General features: G+C 47.8%; 1 protein-coding gene across 3 annotated transcripts in view; it reads left to right on the plus strand.

Moving 5' to 3' along the window:
* The window catches only part of LOC102070591 (uncharacterized), a 30795-nt gene extending 14095 nt beyond the window's left edge, over positions 1-16700 (plus strand). The window contains exons 2-6 of one of the 3 annotated variants that reach the window (XM_074541975.1): positions 5654-5862; positions 12856-12929; positions 13029-13070; positions 13531-13785; positions 13904-16700. In XM_074541975.1, the coding sequence (XP_074398076.1) occupies positions 12876-12929; positions 13029-13070; positions 13531-13785; positions 13904-15148 (1596 nt within the window). In that variant the 5' untranslated portion in view covers positions 5654-5862; positions 12856-12875 and the 3' untranslated portion in view covers positions 15149-16700. Of the gene's footprint in view, positions 1-5653; positions 5863-11751; positions 12034-12855; positions 12930-13028; positions 13071-13530; positions 13786-13903 lie in introns of those variants that run through there. The other 2 variants (XM_074541977.1, XM_074541974.1) reach the window with 2 other exon arrangements.
* Positions 16701-23805: the final 7105 nt, after the last annotated feature.

Consider the following 23805-nt stretch of genomic DNA (forward strand, 5'->3'; position numbering starts at 1 on the left):
GTGTCAAACTGACTGTGGATTAGGCTCAAAAGACATTTGTTTTTATTGGAGCTGTCTGCCCTTTTGCATGCTCACTCCTGCCAGAGGGTTCCTATTTCTGCCCACAAGAGAGTGGTGTTGAGCCGTTGGCTTCCAGACCACGTACCAGGCTTCAACTTCCAGGTTTTTAAAATGAAAAGTAAATTTTAACATCAGTGTGTGACAGTGGTCACAGCAGTTTTCAGGATGAGGGAAGAGACGTAGATCTGACTCCATATTTCAGAAGGCTTGATTTATTATTTTATGATATATATTATATTATAACTATAGTAAAGAATAGAAGGAAAAGTTTAATCTTAGAAAGCTAGCTAAGCTAAGAATATAAAGGAATGAATAACAAAGTTTTGTGTCTCGGACAGAGAGTCCAAGTTAACTGGACTGTGGTTGGCCATTAATTGTAAACATCCAAGATGGGCCAATCACAGATGCACCTGTTGCATTCCACAGCAGCAGATAACCATTGTTTACATTTTGTTCCTGGAGCCTCTCAGCTTCTCAGGAATAAAAAATCCTAAGAAAGGATTTTCATAAAAAGATGTCTGCGACATCAGTGCTCATTCTGATCTAAAAATAAAGTTTGGCTGTTCCATCAAATATGCTTTACCCCAAAATGAAAAGGTGTGTAGGCAAGGTGGAACTCAAGTGTTTTAGTGTAGATAAAGAAACTGTGCACATATACTGGCTATTATATCAACGATATAATACCTAGCTGTGTGTCTATGTGTTTTCTCTTTTTACTACAGAGGAAAAAAACAGCAAAATGAACCACAATACAACAGTTAGACATGAAACAGTTGAGTCTGATTGCAATCAGTGCTGGTACATGTGTGCTGTGGAGTTCCAGGTGGTGAAGATCACAGCCTGCCAGGTGCTGTTGAGAGGGCTCTGAGCACATCCCTGGTTGCCTCTTAGCCATTAAATAAGTGATCGGGAGATTTAGGGACATCTCAGTGTAACTTCCTTAACAAAAGGTGCATCTGAAGCCTTTCATGAGCTGATGAAATGGCCTTCATTTAGATATCCATAGGAATTATTTAGATTCCCAAAAGATCACAGCCTGTAGCAACTCCCATTGGAAATGTTGGCAAGTACTGCTTGTCCTTTCCTACTGGAAATAATTGATAAGGTTCATGTGGACCATAGAGACATTTCATGGGGAGTTTAGTTTTCTTGAGAAAGGTAGAAAAATTGGTTGCAGACAGTGCTGGGGGTAGGAGGGAGTTGATGCCTCTGACCAGTTCTGTTCAGTTGTGCCACACCAAAGGAATACTGGAGATGGGAGCCTTCTATCCCTTATTTTTGGGGAGGCAGGAGAATATCAGTTGTGGCTCTTTAGGTATATTATAGTAGTGATTCTGCCCAGGAAGTTTGCCCATGTATTTTTGCATGCATTTCTTCCTAAATTACTTTATCTACCAAAAAAAAAATCACTGATAATTATAGTAAATATAATATATAGATGTGCACATAGACAAATATAAGTTATAACCCCTGGACTAAGTAGTATTGGTACATTACTCCTTTTCTCTTTCCTCATAAGAAAGAAAGCTTGACTTCCTTCTGGAGGCTTCTTGTGCTGAATTTGGAATTAAGATTTTTGTATTCTGGGAAATGAATTATTGGCACAGGGTTTTTTTACTCTAAAGGCTGCCCTTCTCTACCATCTTTTTTGTCTCCAAAGGCAATGCCTGGAGTCCTTTTAAGATTAGCAAGCATCTCTGGAACATAATAGTAAATGCATATGAGCTGCTGCTGAGTATATTGAAACTCAGTTATCTCCCAAGAGCTTTACAGAAAAAATCTCACAAAGTGTGACTTATCATTAAAAACTTTTAAAAAATCACAGAGATGTGAAGTTAAAGGTCTTCCTCTTTGTTCTTTTTGTGGCCTGCTACTTGGTCAGTTCTGCATCTGAAATCAGATTCTCTTGAATACAGATGATGTGGTTGCAATTTATGTTTTGCTCTAATCCAGGAGCCCTCCCTCACCAGTGTTTTATTCTATACAGCAGTAGTTCTGCCTACTTTCACATTCCAATTTTTTTATTGCACTGAGTTTTCCAACCCTTCAGCAGTCTCAGTCAGTCAAAACCCTGTTGCGGCTTTGTATTTCTTATTCTACCTGTGTTAAATGCTGTATGGGATGCAGTTCTGTCTGGGATTTTCGTGATGCCTGGGAAGACAAGAAGTTCCAGGCAGAGCTCCTGTTCCCTGGATGTATGGGATGAGTCATGCTTCCTGGTGTGTGAGAGCAGCTCCAAACAGGGCCCAGGCTTCAGCACGGCCGCCCCTGTGCTGCTGCTATATCAGGCTCTGTCTGTGATGCAGTCAGCGTGTTAGAGACTCCCATCCCTCTCTCCTGAGAGCTGCTGCTCTTGACTTTGTCATGCTTGACCACAGTGCCTGCATAGGGTGAAATTATATGTTTAAAAAGGAGGGAGAGAAATAAACATCTTGCCCAGCCGGGGAACATTTGAGTCCCGTTGGGGAGGAGCTATTTTAAAGCTCAGACTGAAAGATGTCTATTTTTGCCCTTCAGCCAGACAGACTCAGCTAATGGTCTAAATTGTTCAAACCATTTTCTTGACCAAATTCTTAAAAAGAGGAATGAAAATGAGCAGGAAGAGTGCTTAAGCCAGCAAGAGGTAGCCAGGGCTCAAACCTGAAAAGATTTTATCTATACCCTTCTGTTCTTTGGGGCTGTAGAGATGCGCTTTATTTTTATAGTTGTAGTGTACATTTGCTTTAATAATGAGCCAAAGAGATTAAGTTCAGTGTGAGGATTTTAAGAGCAATACTGCTGAAAACACATTGTGGACGTTGTGCAGTCTCCGCATGTGTCTCATGAGCAGTTGGTTATTTCACTCAATCATTTCAGATGCACAGAAAATGGCTGGAGGCTTTTGGGGAAGTGTAACACAGCCAGGACTGCTCATTGTGGCTCATCTTCCCTGTTTCTGATATTCTGCTGAGTCCTTTCCTAAAAACTGCCTGTGTAGATGGGTTTAAATCTTAGGATAGGGAAAAAAACAAGTTTTATATTATGCATGGGTGCCATTTAATTGGATTTCCCGCCTGACTGCCCTGTGAAGCAATTATGCAGCTGTTTGAGAGCACCATGAAGCAAATATAAGTGGGGGAAAAAGCCAAGTCCACTTGTGACGGGTAATCTGATGTAAAAAGTACACACAAAGGAGTTTGTCAAGGTTGTTTATTTAGTGAGTGCTGTGATCTTTGGTGGTGACAGAAAGGCAATGAATCTGGTGAAGGGTCTGGAGCACAAGTCTGTTGAGCAATGGCTGAGGGAGCTGGGGGTGTTTAGCCTGGAAAAAAGGAGGCTCAAGGGAAACCTTATCAGTCTCAACAACTGCCTGAAAGGAGGGTATAGCCAGGAGGGGGGCAGTCTCTTCTCCCCAGCAACCAGTGACAGGACAAGAAGGTGCCTCCAGCTGTGCCAGGGGAGGTTTAGGCTGTAAATTAGGAAGAATTTATTCACAAGAAAGGATGACTGGACATTGGAGTGGGCTGCCCAGGGACATGGTGGAGTCACCATCACTGGAGCTGTTTATGGAAGGAATGGGTGTGGCACTTGGTGCCATGGTCTGGTTGGCATGGTGGCATTTGGTCACAGGTTGGACTTGATGGTTGCTGAGGTCTTTTCCAAACTTAGTGATTCTGTGACACGCAGAAAGCCTTGGGCCATAAGAAGACAAGGATTGTGAAAGATTGCAATTAATCTGTTCCTTGTTATTTCAGGAACAGCATGGTCTTAGTATGGAGTGTCATCCTCTCCTGTCATGGTCCTGCTTCTGCTGATATTCCTTATAGTGTGTGACTTGTTTCAGCTCTAATGTTGGGCCTGTCTTCCTCAGGAATCAGAAAAACCCAAGTGTGATTTTGTACAGCTAAACAAGCCTTTCCTGCTCCTTGGCCTTTCTTACCCTGTTTCCAAGTCAGCATTTCAGAGAGCTTCCCTCACCCCTGGGAGCTTGGGGATATTGAGGAATTATTGCTTATCAGAGCAAATGATCCCCTTGGGGCATTTTGGCTTGGCTATAGGCAGCTAGGCATTTCCCTGAATCAGAAAGCTGCTTTTAGGATTTTCAGGGCCCAGGAGAGTTTTGGTACCCTCCCCATGGCATTGTGTCCCCAGTTTCTGGGTGATTGCCCCGCTCTTCCCTCAGGTTTTTCACCTTGCTTTGTGCATCCTCAACTCCATGCAACTGCCTGTTCCTCAAATAGAAATAAATACTGAGGAGAGTGAGTTATTCATGCCAGCACAAAGGTCAGGCTGCTATCAAACCTGCCATCTGCGTGTGTGATGTCTCACAGCCTCTCGAAAGACAGAAACGGGGCTGTGGGTGAGTGGGTGTAATGTCTGTAATGTCTGTTGTTCAGCCAGCCAGGGGTTTAAAAATACCACTTGTGAATGACCTGATGAGAGCAGTTTTAGAAGGCAATCCACAACCAGCACATTTCAGTTTTCTGATGGGAAAGGTATTTGAAGAGGTGTTTATATCAAAACAAAATTTACTAAACAAGAAGGGAATAGGACACTGAGGGGAGATAAATATCCATGGTGGAGTGGCTGGTGGCTTTCACTGCAGTTCTAATGCCTGTTTGGGGTCAGTCAGGGCACTGGACTTGTACTGGGGAGAGGGGAGCAGAGGGGCAATGAGATGGGTGATCAAAGACTGGTTTTCATTTCCAAGCACCCTTCTCTAGCGCTGTAGCAACAACTTCCTGTCTATATGAATTATGCTAATTTCAGTGCTGAGAAATCCAAAAATAGCTGAGGAGAGAGGAATCAAATTATAGTTTTGCCATGGGATGAGGCAGTGGGAAGGAAAAGTATGCTGTACCTTCTCCCCATGTGTGGGCATGGGTGCCTGTCTCCCTGTGCTCAGAAGGAAGCAGGACCCAAACTGGGAGCAAGCCAAGCACTTGTGTGGAAGTGTCACCTTGTAGAGATCTCTGGCTGTTGCCTACTTTGCCCCAGAAATTCATCTCCTGAGGTCCACAGCCATTAAAGAACAGCTTGTCAGCAGCGCCCCACATTGTGTAGAGCAAGACCTCCATGGCCACTTCATTTCAGAACCTAATCATTACAGAAAAGGAAAGAAAGGATAATAACTTGGAATTTTTCTACATTTAAAATTCTCCATAATACTATAAATTTTCTAGTTTCTTTGTTATCCCCTAAAGGCATAAGTCTCAGCCCAAGTTCCAGTGAGCTGTGCATCACTCTGGAGTCTGCAGTGCCTAGCCCATGCCCAACTCTTGCTCCCACATGTCAGCCCCCCTGTGCTGCATCCCACACCTCCATCATGGAGCATTTCCCTATGCTGCACCACTGTGATGGAATCATGACTATTAGCCCCTTGTTGGCGGTGGGGCTGTCCTGGTACAGCACAACAAGGGCTGGGTTTGTTAATGGGAAGTGGCTTTTCTGGAAAATATCACAACCTGAGTGGGGTTTGATGATGCCTCTTTGAGTGCACTAATGCTCGGCTAGCTCACATGGCTTTGTTTTGGGTTTTGGTTTCATTGAAATGAAAAAAAAAAGGGGGAAGTGAATCAAACTGAAACCTCCCTTTATTCTATTTATTTTTCAGTTGGAGGGAATGGAAAGATTTGAGCTTACCTGCTGGAGCACATTAGTCATGTGAAGAGATGACGGCTGTGGGCATGGGCAAGATTTGAGCGTGGGCTGGGTTGTGAAGTGCTTAATCTCACAGTGCTGAGAGGACTGTGTGTGAGATGGATCAGCTTTTGTGATTCTGGCCTGATTTCTTCGATAAGGAGTGCCAAGACCCTGCTGAAGGTAAAAGGATGCCCTGGCACATAAGCTGGCTGACACTTCCAGCGATCCTGCGTGGTTGGGCAGACAGAGGAAGTCCTTTCATGGCTTTGCATTCCCATTTGGGTTGGTTCTGGGGAGGAGCCTGGTGGAAGACAGAGGTGGTGATGCAACTTCCTCGTAGAAAGCCACAAAGCGTACCATGTAATTACATCTGGGCAGAGCAGGGCTGCCCCCACAGCACAGTTACGTACGTGACTGGAGCAGACAGTGCTGGAATTTGCAGATATGTCAGGAGTCAGAAATACTAGAAACCCTCAGGAAAGGTTTTGTCAATAACTGAAGCCCTGAAGTTACTAAAAAAAGTTGGAGGGGAGCTTTGTGTTCCTGCTCCTGCTGTGGGACCATGCAGGTAGGGAAGAGGCAGCACATGTTCTCAACCGTGCTTCCCCATTCAGCACCTTGCTCTCATTTGTTTGCATGAGTCTTCCCAGCTTGCATATCAAACATATTTTCACCCCTTTTTGTTTGTGACTGGTTATGCAAAATCAAATTCTGTGCACAAGAGTCAATGCTTACCCAGTATTCATTTCTTATAAGCTTTTTTTAAAAGATTCCTGCTCCTAATCTCTTGTGCAATAATCTTTTGTGCATTCAGTGTTCAGGAAAAAAAACCACCAGTAATGAAAGAGTATTCCAGCAGGAATAGTGAAGAGGAACTAGACTGAGTCAAAAGGTATTGACTGTCATGTGCAATCACACATATGCAGCTGCTTTGAGTTATACCATTGAATTCTACTGGAAGTTTAACAGAGTGTGAATGAGTTGTGTAAGAATTCATCTGTCATTTACAGATGCTCATTGAAGGTGATTGGTATGAAATGACAAAGAACATCCTGGGGGGGCTGGGGGAATGGTTAGGAAGTTTTATTTATTGGTAAATCAAACAATGAAGAGTGTTGAAGTCATCATGGAAGAGTGAAGGCTGGATCCAGCCTTTGTGACTGGTATCTATATTGGATGAATTGACTACTGAGGGAATAAGGTGAAGATCTCATAAATGTAGGTCTTAAAAGCAATCAGCTTCAATTCCTACTGCAGTCCCCGTGAAAGTGGAGCAGAAATGCAGATCCCTGCCTCCGGATCAGGGGTGGCTGCTGTCAGTTGCCATGGTGATGTTCCCTTGCTGTATTTTAAGGTGCTGGAGTCAGCTGTGCCCAGCTTCCCTGGGAAATGCACACCAGCGTTTTGGCTGCTGGCTGAATGCTGATACAGGTTTGTCACCAACAGTCCCACATACTGTTTTCAGGAAAACAACATCCAGTAAGCAATTCCAGATTTTTCTTTGTTGCTCTGATATTCAGAACACACTTATACTGCTTAAGCTTGGCCTGCCGCTCCCCCAGTATTTAATGACCTTTTTGGGAACCACGGAAAACCAAGAAACATCTCCTTGGATTTAATACTTGCTGAAAAGAAGTTTATCATAAGCATGTGGATTCCTGTATAGAGTAACTTCTATGGGATTTTTGTTGCATAGACCTTTGTGCAATAAGGAATATTGTGGAAGATGTGGGTACAGCACCCACATAATAATAGTTAATAAAAAGTTAGATTGTGAACCAAATGAAAGTCACCAGATGTGTGATGTGCTATGCTTTTATTTTCTGAGGTTGTATTAGTTGAGACTTCTCTGGCTTTGTGAGTTGTTTGGCATTGCTTAGGTTTTGGTAGTGAGGGGTTTCAGGTTTGGTATTTTTTGGTGGTGTTGTTGTTTTTTTTTTTTTTTTTTGTGTTTGGTTTTTTTGCCTTTTTTTGTTTGGTTTTTTTTTTTTGGTTCCTTATATTATTTTTTTTAAAGTTATTAGGATTTTGAGGATTCAAATGTCCTTTGGAGGTATGAGCCAAATTGCTGATGATCTCTTGCTCAGTGCTGCACTGATGGTGTCAGTTTTTCCAGGCTCCCAGGGGACTGTGGTAGCGCTTCCTGTCCAGCTACACCGAGCAGCAATAAATTTAGCCCGAGTGAGCCACAATGACAGTACAGGAATCAGAGGGCTCCTGACTGCTCTCCAAGAGGGTCTGGCTTTCCATACAGACATCTTCATCCCTCAAGCTGCCCCCCTGTCCTGGCTTCTCTGCTCCCTCTGGGCACCTTGTGCTTCCACATTACCTGTTTGCACTCCTGCAGTGCCTACAATCATGCAATCATTTCCACCACTTGTTTTCTTCTGATGTTTTTTTCCCCTCCAACAAGAAATCAGGGTGCTCTGACTCAGGAGACAGACACACACCTGACCTGCACAAACAGCACAACTGCCCCTATGTCACCCTGATGTGATCAGGGGCAAGGCTGGCCCCTGATCGCTGCTGTATTTTCCTTCCTGAGAGCACTGACACTATGCTGCTTTCCAGATCTTTGCAATTCCAGTTGGATGGGAGCAAGCACAGGGTGAAAGCTGCAGAAAGCTTTTCATATTAAGGCTGCATTATTGTTCCACTTCCAGCTTGTGATTGACAAACACTTACTGCTCCGACCTCCCAAGGGGTTGAATTGTGAGCAGGAAGTGATTGTAAAAGATATTGTACTCTGAGTGAGATGTTAGGAGCTGTAATTGCCCTCCAGTGTCTCTATGATTACTGCTGTCAGTGCTGAGCTATCGACAGCCCAGTGTTACTGGAGCTACCTGGTGGCTGTGCCAGCATTGTCAGAACAGGTCCCTGCTGTGAGGCAGAGCTGAGCATCTGTCCCTGCCCTTGTTTTGACTGAGGGCAGCAAGATGCAGCAGTGCCTGTGTGCAGGAAGGTGTGCTGGATCTGAAAGTGGCCAGGCAGAAATGAGACATCCTTATCCACACCCGATGAAGTCACAGCCTCAAATTAGTGAATTCAGCCAAGTTGATGGATGAATATAGATTTATAGAAACTGACAATCCAGTCACACACATCTGGGAGGGATGGCACAAAGCACTTGTCCAGCCATGAGCTCCACTGCAGTGGGCATGATGTGGATAGCAGTTATTGCTCCATGTGTTTTGCTTTGGCAAAAGTGGCACAGAGCAGGTGCAACACCTGTGAGATTTTGTCCCAACAGACCATTGGGGCGATACGCTGCTTTTGCTGGAGGTCATTGCTCAGAGCAGGAGGTAGAAAAATGCTATAAATAGACATATATAGAGTGTGAGGCTGGCACAGGAGGTGGGAAGTGAGGGATTTGGGGAGCTTGCCTTGCACAGGTTTGGGGAAAGGGCATGGTGCATCTTGTGAGTAGGATAAGGTTGGCAGCTCCCTTCGACAGCATCACAGAGACTTTAAACAATCTGTGATGTCTGAAATAGGTGCCTGAAATAAAGCAAATGACTGGTGCCTTTAAAGTGCCTTTTTTCTCTGGCTGTAGAGGAAACTCCATGGTGGACATGGAATAGGGTTAATGATCCTTCCCCTGTGCTGACAGGACGCCAGGGGAGAGGGCTGTTGGTTTTATGCAGAGGTCTAGCATTAGAAGGGGCCTTGTGTGTGTCTGTATTTCAGGGCCCCTGGACTCTGGCTCCTGTGAGATGCTCTTTTCCAGCAAGGAGAAGTAGCAAATTTTAGAGGCTTAGAAGAAATCAAGCCTGTGCATGGCTCTGTGTTGTGACAAACATGCTGGTAGTTCCAAATCACAGCATTTGCAGCTATGGGGCTTGCTCTCAGAAGGAGTTGGAATATCAGTGTTGCTCTTCAAACACCCAAAATGTTATCATTAGCTACTGGGCTCTGTGTCATGTTAATGCTGTGAATGGCAGACAATGTTTACTCAGGTAACAAAATGAAACTGTGTTATAACGCCTGTCACCAGAAAGTGTGGGGGAAAGGGATTTGGATTTGGATCTGATCATAAGGTAGGAGGTGGTGCTGAGTGTTTGGTTGAGTGCTGAGGACATGTGCCTTGGGTCCTGCTCTCATCCTAGTCTTCCCTACTCCCCTCATTCATTGATCCTTTTCCTTTTGATGCTGCTGTCAAAATCCTTAAGTTTACTCAGGAGAGAAGTGTACCAGCAACATTAATATTATTAAAATAGCCTGGACTGGAAAAAAAGAGGAAACAGAGTTTTTTTCAACACTATTTAGTTCTTGAGGTTTTGATGCTGAGCTGATCAGTGGGGGAGAGCAGCTGTTCTGTTCTTCCTCCGCCAGCTGGCTGGCTGTAGTGCCAGCTAGTCCTTTGGCTTTGGTGTCTCTTTTTCCTCCTGCTGTCTGCACTCATTTCTTTCCTCTGTTCTCATGAACCCTACACAGTCCGGACTGTCAAACAGAGGAGTGATATTCCTGCATCTTCCTACCAGTCCTGCTAGTTTTCTGGTTTCTGACTTGGCCACATACTTCTTGGTAATCTGAGGGTGCCAACTTTAGCCTGGCCAGGCTTCCCCCATCTTCCTTCTGGGAACTGAGCATCTTGGTAGAGTAGGACTTGTGGAAATGCCCAGTGTCATTTAAAACACCCAACAGACAGCTGCTGTTCCCCTCCTCAATCCATTTCTCACCTTTGATGTAACAACAATAATCCTTAATATTATTTTTTCTTTATAAAATTAATTGTAAGGTTGCAATATGTGGGCTGGGGTTTCCTTTCCTTGAAAAACACAGGCGGATCTGCTTGGGCAATCTGGCTAATGCTGTAGGATGATCTCTGGAAGGGATTTGGGGTGCAGACCTCATTGACGGACCCAGGGCTATTGGAGATTACAGGGGTGTGGGTCAGGTCAGTGTGCTGCCAGTGAGCATTGTTGGGTGTGCTGGTGTTTCAGGGCCTTTGCAAAGCAGGGAAGTGACCTTGGGGTAGTGGCTGGTGGGGCAATGGGTGACGTGTTGTATAAGAGCTGGGCATGCAGAGCTCGGTGTTTATCTCTTAAACTGCAGCACCTGGATGTGAGGCACCACCAGATCTTTGGGGGCTAAGTTAAATGCAGGTTTGGCATAAAAAAAAAAAAAAAGACAAAACATGGTAATTGTTGGAGGTGCTTAAAAAAGGTTGGTAACATGAACTCATAACTGGCTGGGGACAGGGGTATAATTTTGACACAGGTCAAAAGGAAAATACATCCCATGGTATCTGCAGCAGGGGTCAGGTGGGGAAGAAGAGGGAAAACATCTGCTGAAGGTATGGGCACAGGAATGAGCGGCTTGATGGTGACCATCTTGAGGCCAAGGGGCTGTGGGGGAAGCAGGGGGGCCACAGTGGCGCTGGCACCTCCCTGCATGGGGCGCAGGAGGAAGAAGAAAAATTATACTCATCACATTCAGCACCTTGTAGTCCTTGAAGGACAAACACACATGGACTGTGGGCTGGTAATGAGCCCTGGCTTAATCCTGACCGTGCCCAAGTTTCTTTTAGTCATTTATTTCACAGTGCCAGCATCTTCTGTGAATGTCAGCAAAGCTGCAACCCTGTCCATGTCCCCTTGGCACATATTGTGGTCTGAGTTTTCCAGAGCAGAGGTAGCATCCCCTCCCTGTCCCGCAGCTGGAAGGAGCACTGGAATGCTACACTCAGTGCAGAGTGTGAGATGTTCCCTATATTCTTCCATTGAGTATTTCCCTTCTCCCTGGTACAAGCACCTGTGTGGGCATGAAAATAAGATGAGTACTCTCTTTCTAGGGTGGTTTTGTGCTCCTTCCCCAAGGTACAGAACAGGGCTGAGACCTGGCAGGGAAATGGTCCCCGTGTGTTTCAGCACTCTGGCCCATGGCACAGGGCAAACTCTGCCCCCAAAGTTAGATTGCACAGGTTGGGAGGACATCATCCCTGGGATGGGGTCCAATGCTTGGCGTGGGTGACGCTGTAGTTGTTTGCGTGTGTCATGGAGGGAAGTGTGTGAATGGGATAAATTTAGCAGTCAAAACACAGGGCCAGCACAGTCTGTCATTAACTGCCCTCCCATCCCATCATCCTGCAACCACAAGGAGTTTTTTTAGGGCCGGCGTCATGGCAGAGGCCAGAGGAAGTGTGGGAGGCCAGTTCCTGGTGACACCTCCAGGCGCAGCAGCGCTGCCCGGTGGTGCCATTGGCTGCCCCGGCCCGGGGCTGGCACTGACCAGCAGTTAAATGCCTGCCCTGGCACCCTGGGACACACAGCCTGGAGCATTCCAACACAGACAGCCAGCTTATCCCTTCCCCAGCACCATAGCAGACAGACGCGTGCATCACACCTTGAGGTAAAGGTCTTGGTTTCTTTGGGTTGATCTGGCATTGCCTGGAGGGAAAATGGCAATGTTTGAAAAAATGAAAAAAGGGGTTGAAGACTTCCTCACAAGTTTTGGTTGAAAGCAGGAGGATTATCATCTGGGATGTAGGTGTTGCTTTGTCAGGGAAGAAGCCAGAAGTGTGCTCTTTCCAGCATGTTTTGGGTGCAGGGTGATGTTCAGTGTGGTTAGTGTATCCCATAGGGAAGAGGTGCTGGGCTGGGCTTAAAGAAAATGCTTGGAAAATGAGAGCAGAGCTGGAGGAAAGCCCCCACTGCTTTATCTGCCTGCCAGGCAGCAGTGCTGCTGGGGTGCCCACCCAGAGGGCTCTGGGGATGCAGCTGTCTGTGGCATTATCTCATTGGGATGCTCCACTTTGGAACAGTAGGAGATTTTATGAGGCTGTGGGGACCACTCCAAGGGGAGGTGCAGCTCTGCAGCCCATGGTCTCACAGTGCTGCCCATCTGAGGTACAGGCTCCTGTCACAACCACTGAGCTCAGCCGAGTGGTGACATTACTATGGGAACAGGAAACGCAGGAGAGCTCTCCTGCTCCTTAATCATGCTCAGACAAAAATCCTGCCAGGACATGGCTGGGTATTTCAAATCCCAAACTAAAGGGAGGTTTCTGCGCAGGAGGTGCCAGGAGGTGGCACAAGGACAAATCCCTGGCTTGTTTGATGACACGCCAGGCTGAGCACTGTGATTTGGGAGGGCTTTGTGGGACCAAATTCCAGCCAGAGTCACATGCAAAGACTTTGCTCTAGCCTGCAAATATTTCATTCCTTGTTGCAGCCACAGGGACCACGACTGACATGAGGGCTGCATTCCTGGTGCTGCTCCTATGGGCTGTGGCCTGTGCTCACCCTGTAAGTATCCCCTGGACTGACACTTCCACCCCAAACCCCTTGGTTTTGCCTGGCCAAGGCACACTGATCACTGACCAAATGTCTCCTGGATGTGTTTAGGTGCCTGGCCATGAACCCTCCCACCCCAGCGCCCTGCAGGAGGTAAGTCACAGGCGCTGCTGTCCCACAGGGAGCAGCCCCTAAGGGAGCAAGTCTGGGATGGGGAGCCAGCTCTGGGCAGGCCTCCTTGGACGAGGAACCTAGGAGGGATCTGCTGCTTCTATGGGTCTTTGAGCTTGTCTGTCTGCTCAGTCCTTTCAAGCTGGGTTGGTTTCACCCTGTTTTGACTTGTCTCCCTGTAAAAGTTCCCAGTTCACCTGACACCTTTTGCTGTGCTGGCCCTGAAATAGCCCAGCTTGGGCTTTTCTGGGCTGCTCTTTTGCTGGTGGCTACCATTTTATTTTGTATCTGCAGAAATAACTAAAGGGCTGAGGTGCAAGTAATAGAAAAGACTTGAGCTCTTGCATGGCTTGGGAGAAAGGTCCTGCTGCAGCAGCAGCAGTAAAAGTACTGTGGTTGATATTTAATAAACCAAAAGCACCATGTCATGTTTTGCCTTCAGGATACCGCAAATGAAGATTACATTGGCAAGCTGGGCAACCGCCTAGATGGTGGGGATGGCAGACATCATCCTGCCAATCCAGAGACAGGGGAAAATGCACTTGCCAGGGACCTGGCAGGTGGGAATGCCGTGTATGAGGAGCTGGATGAGCTCAGTGGCCAAGATGTGGGAGGCCGAGTTGGGCAGGCTCAGCACATGAACCAGGTGGACCACGATGACACGAGTCCCCACAATGGGAATGACCTTGGTTTCCTGGTGAGTGAGTGAATGGAGAGGAATGTTTTGTTCTGCCAGGAAAGCTCCCTTGGCCCCAAAGCTGGCATTGGTCAAGGCTGTGCTTGGCTTTGCATTCATCTGTTTGTCACCTCCATAGGAGGTGGATGCCCGTGACACTGATGACGCTGACAATGGAGACCACTACGGCGCCAGAGCCAACGCGTTTCCCTCCCATGGTGGCGGGTTTCTGGACGAGGAGGATGACAGTGGGGACGACACCTTCGATGCCAATGGGCAAGAAGAGAGGGGTGAAGGCCCTACCTATGGGGCTGGTGCTGATGGGGCAGGGGAACACGAGCACAATGCTGGCCGTGGGGATGCCGGGGCTGGAGTGGGGCACAGCAGCAGCAGCAGCAGTGAGAGCACTGGGGCAGACCACCGACGCTACAGGAACTATGGGCACACCTACAGGCACAGAGGGGCCAGCAGCAGCAGCCAGGAGGAGAGCTATGACTTCCAGGACGAAGCCATGCAGGGAGATGATCCCTCTGTCTTTGACGGCCCAGGCAGCAGCTACAGGATGCGCCACACTGGCCCCCATGCTCTGGGGAACAGTGGGGAGAGTGCCCAGGGGGCTGGCTCCCACCGCTGGGAGGAGGGTGACAGCAGGTCCCCCGAGGTGGAGGATGATGACTCTGGAGAAGACAGCCCATCTGTGGAGAACAACAGTCAGTCAGAAGAGCCTGTTGACAGCCAGTCAGAGGAAAAAAGCTCCAGCCACTCCAGGGAGGATGGGGATGGGGATGGGGAGGACAGCCCCTCTAGGGAAGATGAGGACAGTGAGTCCAGGGAGACCACTGCTGAGCAGTCAGATGAAGAGCCGGGGGAGACCCCAGAGGTGGTGAGAACCTTGAATGAGCACAGCAACGGCCAAACCTGGGAAGGTCAGGAGGACTGGGATTCTGCTGAGGACAGGAGTGTGCTGTCCACACCTGACAGTGAGTCCAGGGAAGAAGAGACTGAACTGAGCAAGTCCAGAGAAGATGATGATGACCAGAGCCATTCCACAGAGGAAACTGTGGAGGAGTCGGAGGAGGATGAGAATGACTCTGTGCCAAGTACATCAGCTGAGAGCCCAGAGGTGCCAGAGGATGACAGCAGCCCAGAGGACAACACAGGTGAGGACAGCAGGTCCACAGAGAGCGACAACAGCGAGTCCCAGGAAGATGAGGATGATGTGGAGAGCCACTCCCAGGAGGATGCCACTCAAGAGTCCAGCAGCCACGGGGACGACAGCTCCGTGCAGAGCCTGGAGAGCGGGGCCCACAAGCAGCAGCTGGGCGCCCTCCGGCGCAGACCTGCTGCTGACTATGATGACAATGACTGCCAGGATGGGTACTGACCTGTGCCCCGGGACCTCAGCGGCATCAGGGGTGTGGGGGGAGGAGGGGTTAATTTATTTGCCATATAGCCTGGTTGACTTCTTCTCAAGAAGTGGTTAAAATGGAGTGGTTAATGCTGTGGTTAAAATGGAGCCAGGTTTGCCAGAGCTAGGCCTGGGCATGCTACACAGGGAATGAATGAAAGGCTTGCCAGGCACAGGGAGAACACCGAACCACAGCAAGAAAGGGTATTTTCTGTATCAAACTGGAGAGCAGCTGAGAGCTGTGAGGGCCAGCAGGGTGATGCTGCCCACTTGCCCCAGGGGCACAGTGGTGGCTTGGCACTTCTGGTCATGCTGAGCAGGTCCCTGTGTTCACTCCTTGTGTTCACCTACCCAGACTCCAGTTGGCGCTTTCCATTAACTCTATGTCCAGCACATAAAAAGGAAAAGCTACAGCTGGTATGCACATGGGGTGCATGGGCACAGCAGGGTATGAAGTACCACTTCAGGATGGGATGTATGTAATATTTTTAATATTTTGTAAGAAATGTACAGAAAACATTATACTGTATCCTTTTTGCACTTGTATTTCAAAGCTGAAATATACCCTGTTGATTTCTTTAATCATTATTAAAACCACCAAACTCCACTATAGTGTGGTTTGAGGTGTTGCTGTTTTTCTCTCCTGGGTGTGCCAGGGTCTGCAGTTTGGGGCTGGACCAGAAGGAGCAGGAAGCAAAGGGCAGGATATTTGTGTGGAGAGCCACAGCATGCCGGGAGGAGGGGGAAAGCAAAAGCTGAGGGTGTTCCCACTCCCTCTATTTCCAGGTGCCCCAAAGGCCACCCCTGCCCCTTGGTGGACCTGCAGTGCAGTGGAAAATCTGGCTGAGGACCCCAGTGAGCTGGGCCTGAGGCTTTGCTGTATTAGGGCCATCTTCTCCTGCAATGTGAGCAAGGGTTGTGCTGCTCTTTCTGAGGTGCTGGCAAGGTGTCCCAAGGCATGAGGACTCTTCTGGTCCACTGGCTTTGTGTGCCCATGGTGGCGCCTGGTACCAGTTCCCTGCAGCAGGGATGCAGGTGAGCAAGGTAAAGGTTTTACCATGAGTAAAGCCTGTTTTACTCTCTGTGACATTTGGTTGATTTTTCCCTCCTATCAGCAAATAAACAACATGTTATTTAAAATCACATTGTTTTAAATGCCACCTAGGCCCTTCTTCCTTGTTCACATGTGCAAGACAAGCAGTACAATGTGGGTTTTCATGCTGAAGGTGAAGCTTGGGCTGTTGTGTCACGGTGCAGTTTTACAGCATGGAGTTGTGGCTCTGCAGGGGACAGTCCCCAAGGGGCCAGGGTGAGTGGGTACATTCCCTTCAGCTGTCAGGTCTCAGGGCTGAGCATTGCAGTACCAAATTCAAGAACCAGTAAAAAACTGAAATCTTTTTTCTGCTACTTATAGCACAACCACACTTAATTTGTAGCCTGTTTCCACTACTTGAAGGCTGGGAGCTGAACAACTAGTAGTTTTTATGGAAATTGTGTTTTAATATTCACCCTGTGAAAACCTTTTTCTGCTTCTGTATGAGATCAGCTCTGAAACTTGTGGCTTCTCCATGCTGCTGTCTTGGGAAGGAGCCTCTTTCCTGACCCTTCATCCCACTAGTCCCCACTTCACTGTGAATACCTCAGCCGTGACCTGGCCCTTATTTTTTGGACCTCTCACATCAGTTGTGTGAATTGCTGGGGATACTGTGATGGCAGTGATGCCTGTCAGGGTCATGTGCACCAAAATTCCAGAGTGCAGCTCCACCACTGGGGTGAAAGACAGCAAGCGTGGCTATCTTGTGTTCGGTGTGGGTCACATCCCTGTCGCTGCAGTTTAGAGTTGTAGCAATGAGTGTTTGCTGCGGTGGGGCAGGCAGGGCTGGGAGCCCTCCCGCGGCCAGCAAGCGGTGCTGCTGTGCCGGCAGGGCCACGTTCTCGTGCCGCCTGTGTCGCAGGGCTGGGTCGCACCCCGGGGCCATCGGAGGCGATGGTCACATAGCGACAGCTGGTGGCGGTGGGGATGAAGCAGGTTTTTTGGGATCCCTCCAGGAAGAGGCGTGCAGCTCTGCAGTGAGCCGAGCCTGCGAGAAGCACAGTGGAAACATGTCAGGAGAGGGGTGAAACCGCTTCTTGCAAATTTGTGCATGACCCTGTGTCCATCTTCATCCTTCTGGGAGTGGCGCTGGGGTGCACAGCAGCCTGGCACAGCGGGGCAGGGGACTGCGTGTCCCTGTCCTCCTCACTTCATGCATGGAGAGAAAAACTGGATTGATTTGCGTTTAGTGTGGGCGGGAGGCACGAGTGCCTTGCCAACAGGGCCGAGGGCATCCGGCTGTGTGTTCCTGGGGACATGCTGCCACTACAGCCGTGTCCTGGCCAGCAGCGCCCAAAACTTGCCTCCCGCTGGCTGGCTGCTCCCCAAAAGGCAGGGAGCCGGTGCCAGAGCTGACTGCTGCTGGCTGGTCCTGCCAGGACAGCTTCCCACGGACCATGCCTCCTGGGCACTGCCCTTCTCTGGGAAAACCTCCCACTTGGCCTCAGGGAGGGAGCAGCTCGTGTTGGGCTTATGCAGGGATTTGCCCAGAACCTGCCAAGGACATCTGCAAGGTTTTGGCGGACACTGGTGTTATTGGACTGTCCCTATCAAATGCTGTTCATCTGTGTATAAGCAGGACCACCCTGCTTGACATCTGGAAGGGCAGGATTTCACAGGGTGAGGTTTTTGATGGGCAGAGGGAGTGTGACCAAAAGATGCTCTTTGAGAGGATTTAAAGGGATTTTTAGGAGTTTATGTATTCGGTTTTTGTGCTGTGTGTCTGTGCACTGTGAGCATTAGAGGGGGAAACTCCTGCTCTTTGCTGATGGGCTGCCAGGACAAGCAGTTGGGAAGGTCAGCCACAGGCTGTGCCATCGCTGGAGATGTTCCTGCCTCCAGTTTCAGGATGATTACGTGATGAAGTTGTCAGATTCAGTTTTCCTGATGGGTTAGGCAGGGATAAAAAATGCCCACGTCAATGTATGCTTTTATTATCCACCCACATGACGTTCTTTGTGCAGCGGGGGTGGCCTCCAGAACTGAATGCAGCAATTTACCCAGAAATCAGCATTGGGGGTTAAAGCAGGTATTTTTGGATCCATTTGGGTTTTTGAAAACATGAGTTTGCATAACCTTAAAATAAAGGTTTCTTGTGTTGGTTTTTTGGGTGGTTTTTTTTTTTTTTGGTTTTTTTTTTTTTAATTCTAAGAAGAAAAAATTCTATTTTAAATAAGTAGCTGGTGGCTGAAGTGGTGGGAGGCAGCAGTGCTGAGCCTGGCTGTGGCAGCTGAACTTGGGGCAGCCACGGCATACCAGCTGTACTTATTCAACCTCATTATTTTCGTGGATTTGGTGGGAGAAACAGAGAGACCCATGCACTTGCAGGCCACCTCTCCATCCAGCAGTGGCTTTTTTGACAGTGCAGACAAATTTCCTGGGCTTTGCATGGTGATCTGAGTTCCACAGCTGGCTGCAGGCTTTTTCTTGGCCTGTGTTTGTGTTTACCAAAATGGGAATATCTGTGAAAGAAATATTGATAGAATCACAGAATGATCTTGGTTGGAAGGGACCTTAAACACCATCTCAATTCAACCCCCCTGCCATGGGCAGGGACACTAATCCAGGTTTCTCAGAGCCCCATCCAACCTGGTCTTGAACACTTCCAGGGACAGGGCACCTACTGCTTCTCTGAGCAACCTGTTCCAGTGCCTCCCCACCCTCACAGCAGAGAATTTCTTCCTAGTATTGAATCTAAACCTTCTCTCTCTCAGTTTGAAGTCATCCTCCTCTTGTCTTGTTGCTACATGCCTTTGTAAGAAACTTCTCTTCCTCTTCCTTGTAGGCTCCCTTCAGGTCTGATGGGGTTGTCTGGTCCATGACCCTGGGATGTAATTCTGTTGTGGGAACCACTCCTCTCCAAGCACACAGTGCGGCCAGGAGAGTTTGATTGCGTTTCTCTGCCCTTTTCAGTGGGGAGGAAAAACCTCTGACGGAATCACTGAGGCCATCAATCTGAACAAAAGAAATATCCCAGACGTGGGAAAACAGCCTGTGACCTCAGTGAAACCCCAAAATGTTACAAACCTTTTGAATGCTCAAAGGAAATTTTTCTTCCAGCTCTCTTTACTGCCATGCACTTTGATGGCAAATAACTTTCCCATCCCTGGCTTAGCCATGTCCTGGGAGTTTTATGGTTCCCCCAGCACTGCCCAAAGAAGTCAGGCACCACAGGATGGTACAAGTAAAGTGTAAGTGTTAGCATCCACCTGTACTGCATTCCCCCAGCTCATGATGGAAACCTTAAATCCTCTCATACTGCACTCCTCAATTTCATGATGGAAACCTTCAGAGTGAGCAAGTGGTTTGCAGGTCAGTTTTTTCCTGTTTCCTGAAATGCAAAGCTGCAAAGAGCTATTGTATTTTAGCAGAAGGCATCAGGTTACTGAACACAGGGGCTGAAACTGCACCTGGGGGGCCAAGGCAACATCTGCCCTTTCTCTCCTAGACCTGATGTTGCTTCACCTGCAGAGCAAAAATTAGTTTTATGACAGTGTAAAAACTTTGTAAAGAGACCTTTTAAAAAAGGGAAATGAGTGCCTGAGTGTCAAGGTACTTTTTGCAGAAGACACGTACTTCTCTATGTATTTAGGCCAGTTTGGATGGGGCTTTAAGCAACCTGGTCTGGTGGGAGGTGTCCCTGCCCATGGCAGGGGATTGGGACTAGATGAGATTTAGGGTCCCTTCCAATCCAAAGCATTCTGTGATTCTGTGATGTGTGGATACATAAATCACTCTTCTGCAATTTATGTGTGTACACAATAACAAATAACCAGTTCAAGAGCAGCAGTTCCTGCTGATACACACAGCACACTGTCTCTGCTGCAAGTGGGTCCTTTTTAATGCCATACTCAGGGGTTTTACCAAGTTAGAGCAGCGTATGCAGTGACAGGGAGGTAGGAGCCATCACCAGCACAGCACAGAAGCAGCATGCTTCCATGCCTTTCAGATGCCTGGAGGTCCAGGGATGCTGATTTAACTTTGTTAGAGAGCTCAGTTCCTGAGCTGAATGTGCAGGGGGTTGGTTGTTACTTCTGCAATGAACAGAGGCTACCTTCCTGCTTGCCTTCTGAAAATAAGAGTTTTTGGGAGGGTTATTTGTCTTTTTCTCCTGAGAATGTGTTTGAGAGCTCTCACATGGATGGAGGCAGAGACAGCTGGGGGGACCAGACCTGGTAACTTGCTCTGGCTGATGAGGAGTTTGTTGTTCCTGAAAAAAAGAAAAACAAACAAAGAGAGGAGATCCAATATACAGATATTGCTCAAACACGTGAGGGCCTGGCTGGTGGCAAGTCTGGGATTTGCGATAATGCTGCAACCTAGCCTCAGTGATTTGCTGGGGTTGGTTCCCAGAGCTCAGGGAACTTCAAAGTGCTCACATTACAGAGCTACTCCTGGCCTGAATTTTTCCAGGAAATAGAATTAACTTCCTTTTTCTGGTTTCTGCTTAGAGAAAAAGGAAAATCATGTGAAATGTTCAGTTGCAGAGGGGCCAATATATAAAGATTGTGTACTGATAATGGAGGCTGATACAAGGTGCATTTTAGATATTCTCCCTTCAAACTTTTATTCTAAAATTGGATGTTGGCAAAAGAATAATGAGTTATGTGTGCAGCTGATGCTGGTTTGCATTTGTGTTTGTGCTCTGAGAGGTAAGGAGAAAGAGAGGCATTCTTTATTCTTATTCTGTTGCTCCCTCTTCTTTCTCACCACTTCTCTCCCCAGCTGGTGATCGTGGTACACACACTCCTGTCCCTGACAGTATGTGAGGAGAGCTGGAAGCCAAGGCAAGCTCTCAGGTGCCTCCTATACAGGTTTTGGGGGTGCCCTGGCCACTGAGCTGCATGGCAGGGGTATCGCTATAGGACACGAAACAACATGAATGCACACAACTCTGCTTTCAAGGTGAACAAAAGGGAAGTTTATTTTCTGACTTTAGCATTTATCATTTTCTAAAAGTGACAGTGGATTGGAGGGTGAAAGTGCCACCCCCCCAATGACACTGGACAAACTAACAATCTATCAAATTTCTCTTCTTCCATAAAAGAATGCAAAACAATAAGTTATTTACAGAAAGTGTGTGAGCAAGTTTGCTACAAGAATGTAGAAATCAGAAGGCTTAGAAAATATTAAAAATTCAGGGCAACACAGGGGTGCCCCTTTCTCTGGCTGCAGCAGCACCTTTGTCTCTTCCCACCATGCTCAAAGTGTCCTTCTGGTTTTGTTTTCTTTACTTATTTTTGTCTTTGAGGTTTCCTTTCAGAATAGCTTCAGGGCATGGAAATAGGATGGTGGGGCCTCAGCCCTGCAGTGCCGGGTAGGGCAGGAGCACTCTGCTCTTCTCATTTACCGCTCTGCAAAAATAATAACTAAATTTGGACTTAGGAGCCATGTCAGCCTGAGCCAGACAGGGACACTCTGACCCTGAGATCCTCAGGGGCTCAGGCAAGTAAGTACACCCAAACTGTACAGGGTGCCCTTGCTGGGTGCAAGCTGCAGCGCAAAGCTGCAGCCAGCGGCTGGTGCAAACCCCGCCTTCCACTGGACCACTATGGTTAAAACCCCATCCTTTGGAGGCAGATAAGCTGTTCTATATTTTGTTTCCAGCAAGATGATATCATTTCATAAAGCTTTCAAAGCCTGTATTCACTTTTAGTAACAGATCCGTTTCAGACAAAAGGATGACCACTCTGAGCCCTGCCACCTTGGAGAGACGGAGTTCTTGCAAAAGCATTGAGACCAGTGCTCCATGCCTGCCATGTGATGATTTTAAAGTAGTAATAGAAAATAAATTTCAAATGGAAACATTAGGATGTGCTGGCTGAGTTCCTGGCTGGTTTTCCACCATGGTGCTGTTGAGGTTGCTGCTGCTGGTAGCTTGCCTGGGCAGCACCCGCTCCAGGAGCTAAACATAGGTGCTGGCTGCACAAGGCACTTCAGCACACGTTAATTATCCTGGTGTTTTTTAGGGATCTTGGGTGAAACGTGTGTTTTTATAGTCAGTTTTCCATATTTTTTTTTAAGCAGCCTGGAGTAGAAGCCCTTTAATTACATTAAAAATCACCTCCCACCAGGACTCTCTGTTCCCAAGCCCTGCTGAAATTTTAAGCTCAAAGCCAGGCACTTTGCTCACTGCTTTCCTAGGCCAGGCAGCTTAGGACAGCAGGGCACAATGGAAGGCAGGGCTATCTATCTCTGCCCTGAATGCCTAGCAGGGCAGCCCCTCCAGCTGCTCCAGCCCCATGGAGCTGGGGGTACATGGGAATCCTCATCCTCACAAATGCTGATCTCTATCTTTGTCAGAGGCTGCTGCGTTGGCACCGAAGAACTGCATGGCTGAGGTGTTTTTGTGGGTTTTTGTTTTGTTTTGCTTTGTTGTTTTTTTTTGTTTTGTTTTGTTTGTTTGGGGTTTTTTTGGGTTGGTTTTTTTTGCGTGGCTTTTCCTGGCATGAGGCGTCAGCTGAAAGCCACAGCCAGCTACAGGCCTCCCTTATAATTAGGACTCTTCACAGTCACAAAAGGGGCTTTGAAGCCCATGGGCAGCTGTGCCCTGCAGCCCCAGGGGGTTGCATGGTGGGCATGTGGCATGGTCTGCTGCCAGGGGTGTTGGACCATTGGGGGGCTATGGGGGACCTCTCCCTCCTCAGAAACAATTCATGTGTGTAGTGCTCCATCAGCAATTATCAACTCCCCACCATGAACCTGTCAGTGATGGGCTCCCCTGCATGTAGCTGAGGCTGGTTTTGCCCCTAGTTTTGAGAAGAAACACTCAGGCATTTCATGGCAAAGTGGATTTTTCTGTCCTAAATAACCATAGTTTTACCACTGGCTAAGCTGACCATTACAGATCTGCCTGAAGGCGTTTATTTTTCAGCACCTCTCTTCCTTCTCCTCGGGCTGTCAGTCTGAAAGCATCAAGTGGGAGTTGCAGCTCTCCTTGCCACTGTGGAAAGCAAAGTTGCATTTGGTGAATAGTCATTCCCTGAACTGCTGCAGCCCAGATGTGCAGGAGCTTAGGGGCCTTTGCTGAGAAGGACAAGAAAAATCTGGGAAAGAGGGAGCAGAGGTGCACTGGAGAGCTGGATGGATAAAATCCAAGCAGGAAATGATAAATATAGGTAAAGGAGAGAAGACATCCCTGTGGAGGTGGGTGCAGGGGGTGGCATCCACTTGCTGTATCCTGTCACCAAGATCCCCAGTGTGATTTGAGGGCACATGTGGGTGGGGTTTTTCCATTTCCCCCCCACTCCCAGGAAGTTTGCTTTGCTGGGGACATACACAGATTTCAGCTGAGCAATGCCTGATTTTTGAGAGCAGGGGACTGGGCTGACCCCTGTGTGGGTCTGCGTAGTTTGCAGGGCATTAGAAACAAAGCTGACCTGCACTTTGTAGCAACACTGTGGTGGAAATGACTCTCAAAGGGGCACTGAGTGACACCTGTATCTGAGTCCCCTTTTCTTTCCCTTCCCTTCCCAAGGCCTCTGCAGGCATCCTGGAGAGGGATTTTTTTTTTTGGATTTAGCTTTTTTTTGGTCTAATG

The sequence above is a fragment of the Zonotrichia albicollis genome, chromosome 5 (genome assembly GCF_047830755.1).
Source record: "Zonotrichia albicollis isolate bZonAlb1 chromosome 5, bZonAlb1.hap1, whole genome shotgun sequence".
Classification (NCBI taxonomy): Eukaryota; Metazoa; Chordata; class Aves; order Passeriformes; family Passerellidae; genus Zonotrichia; species Zonotrichia albicollis.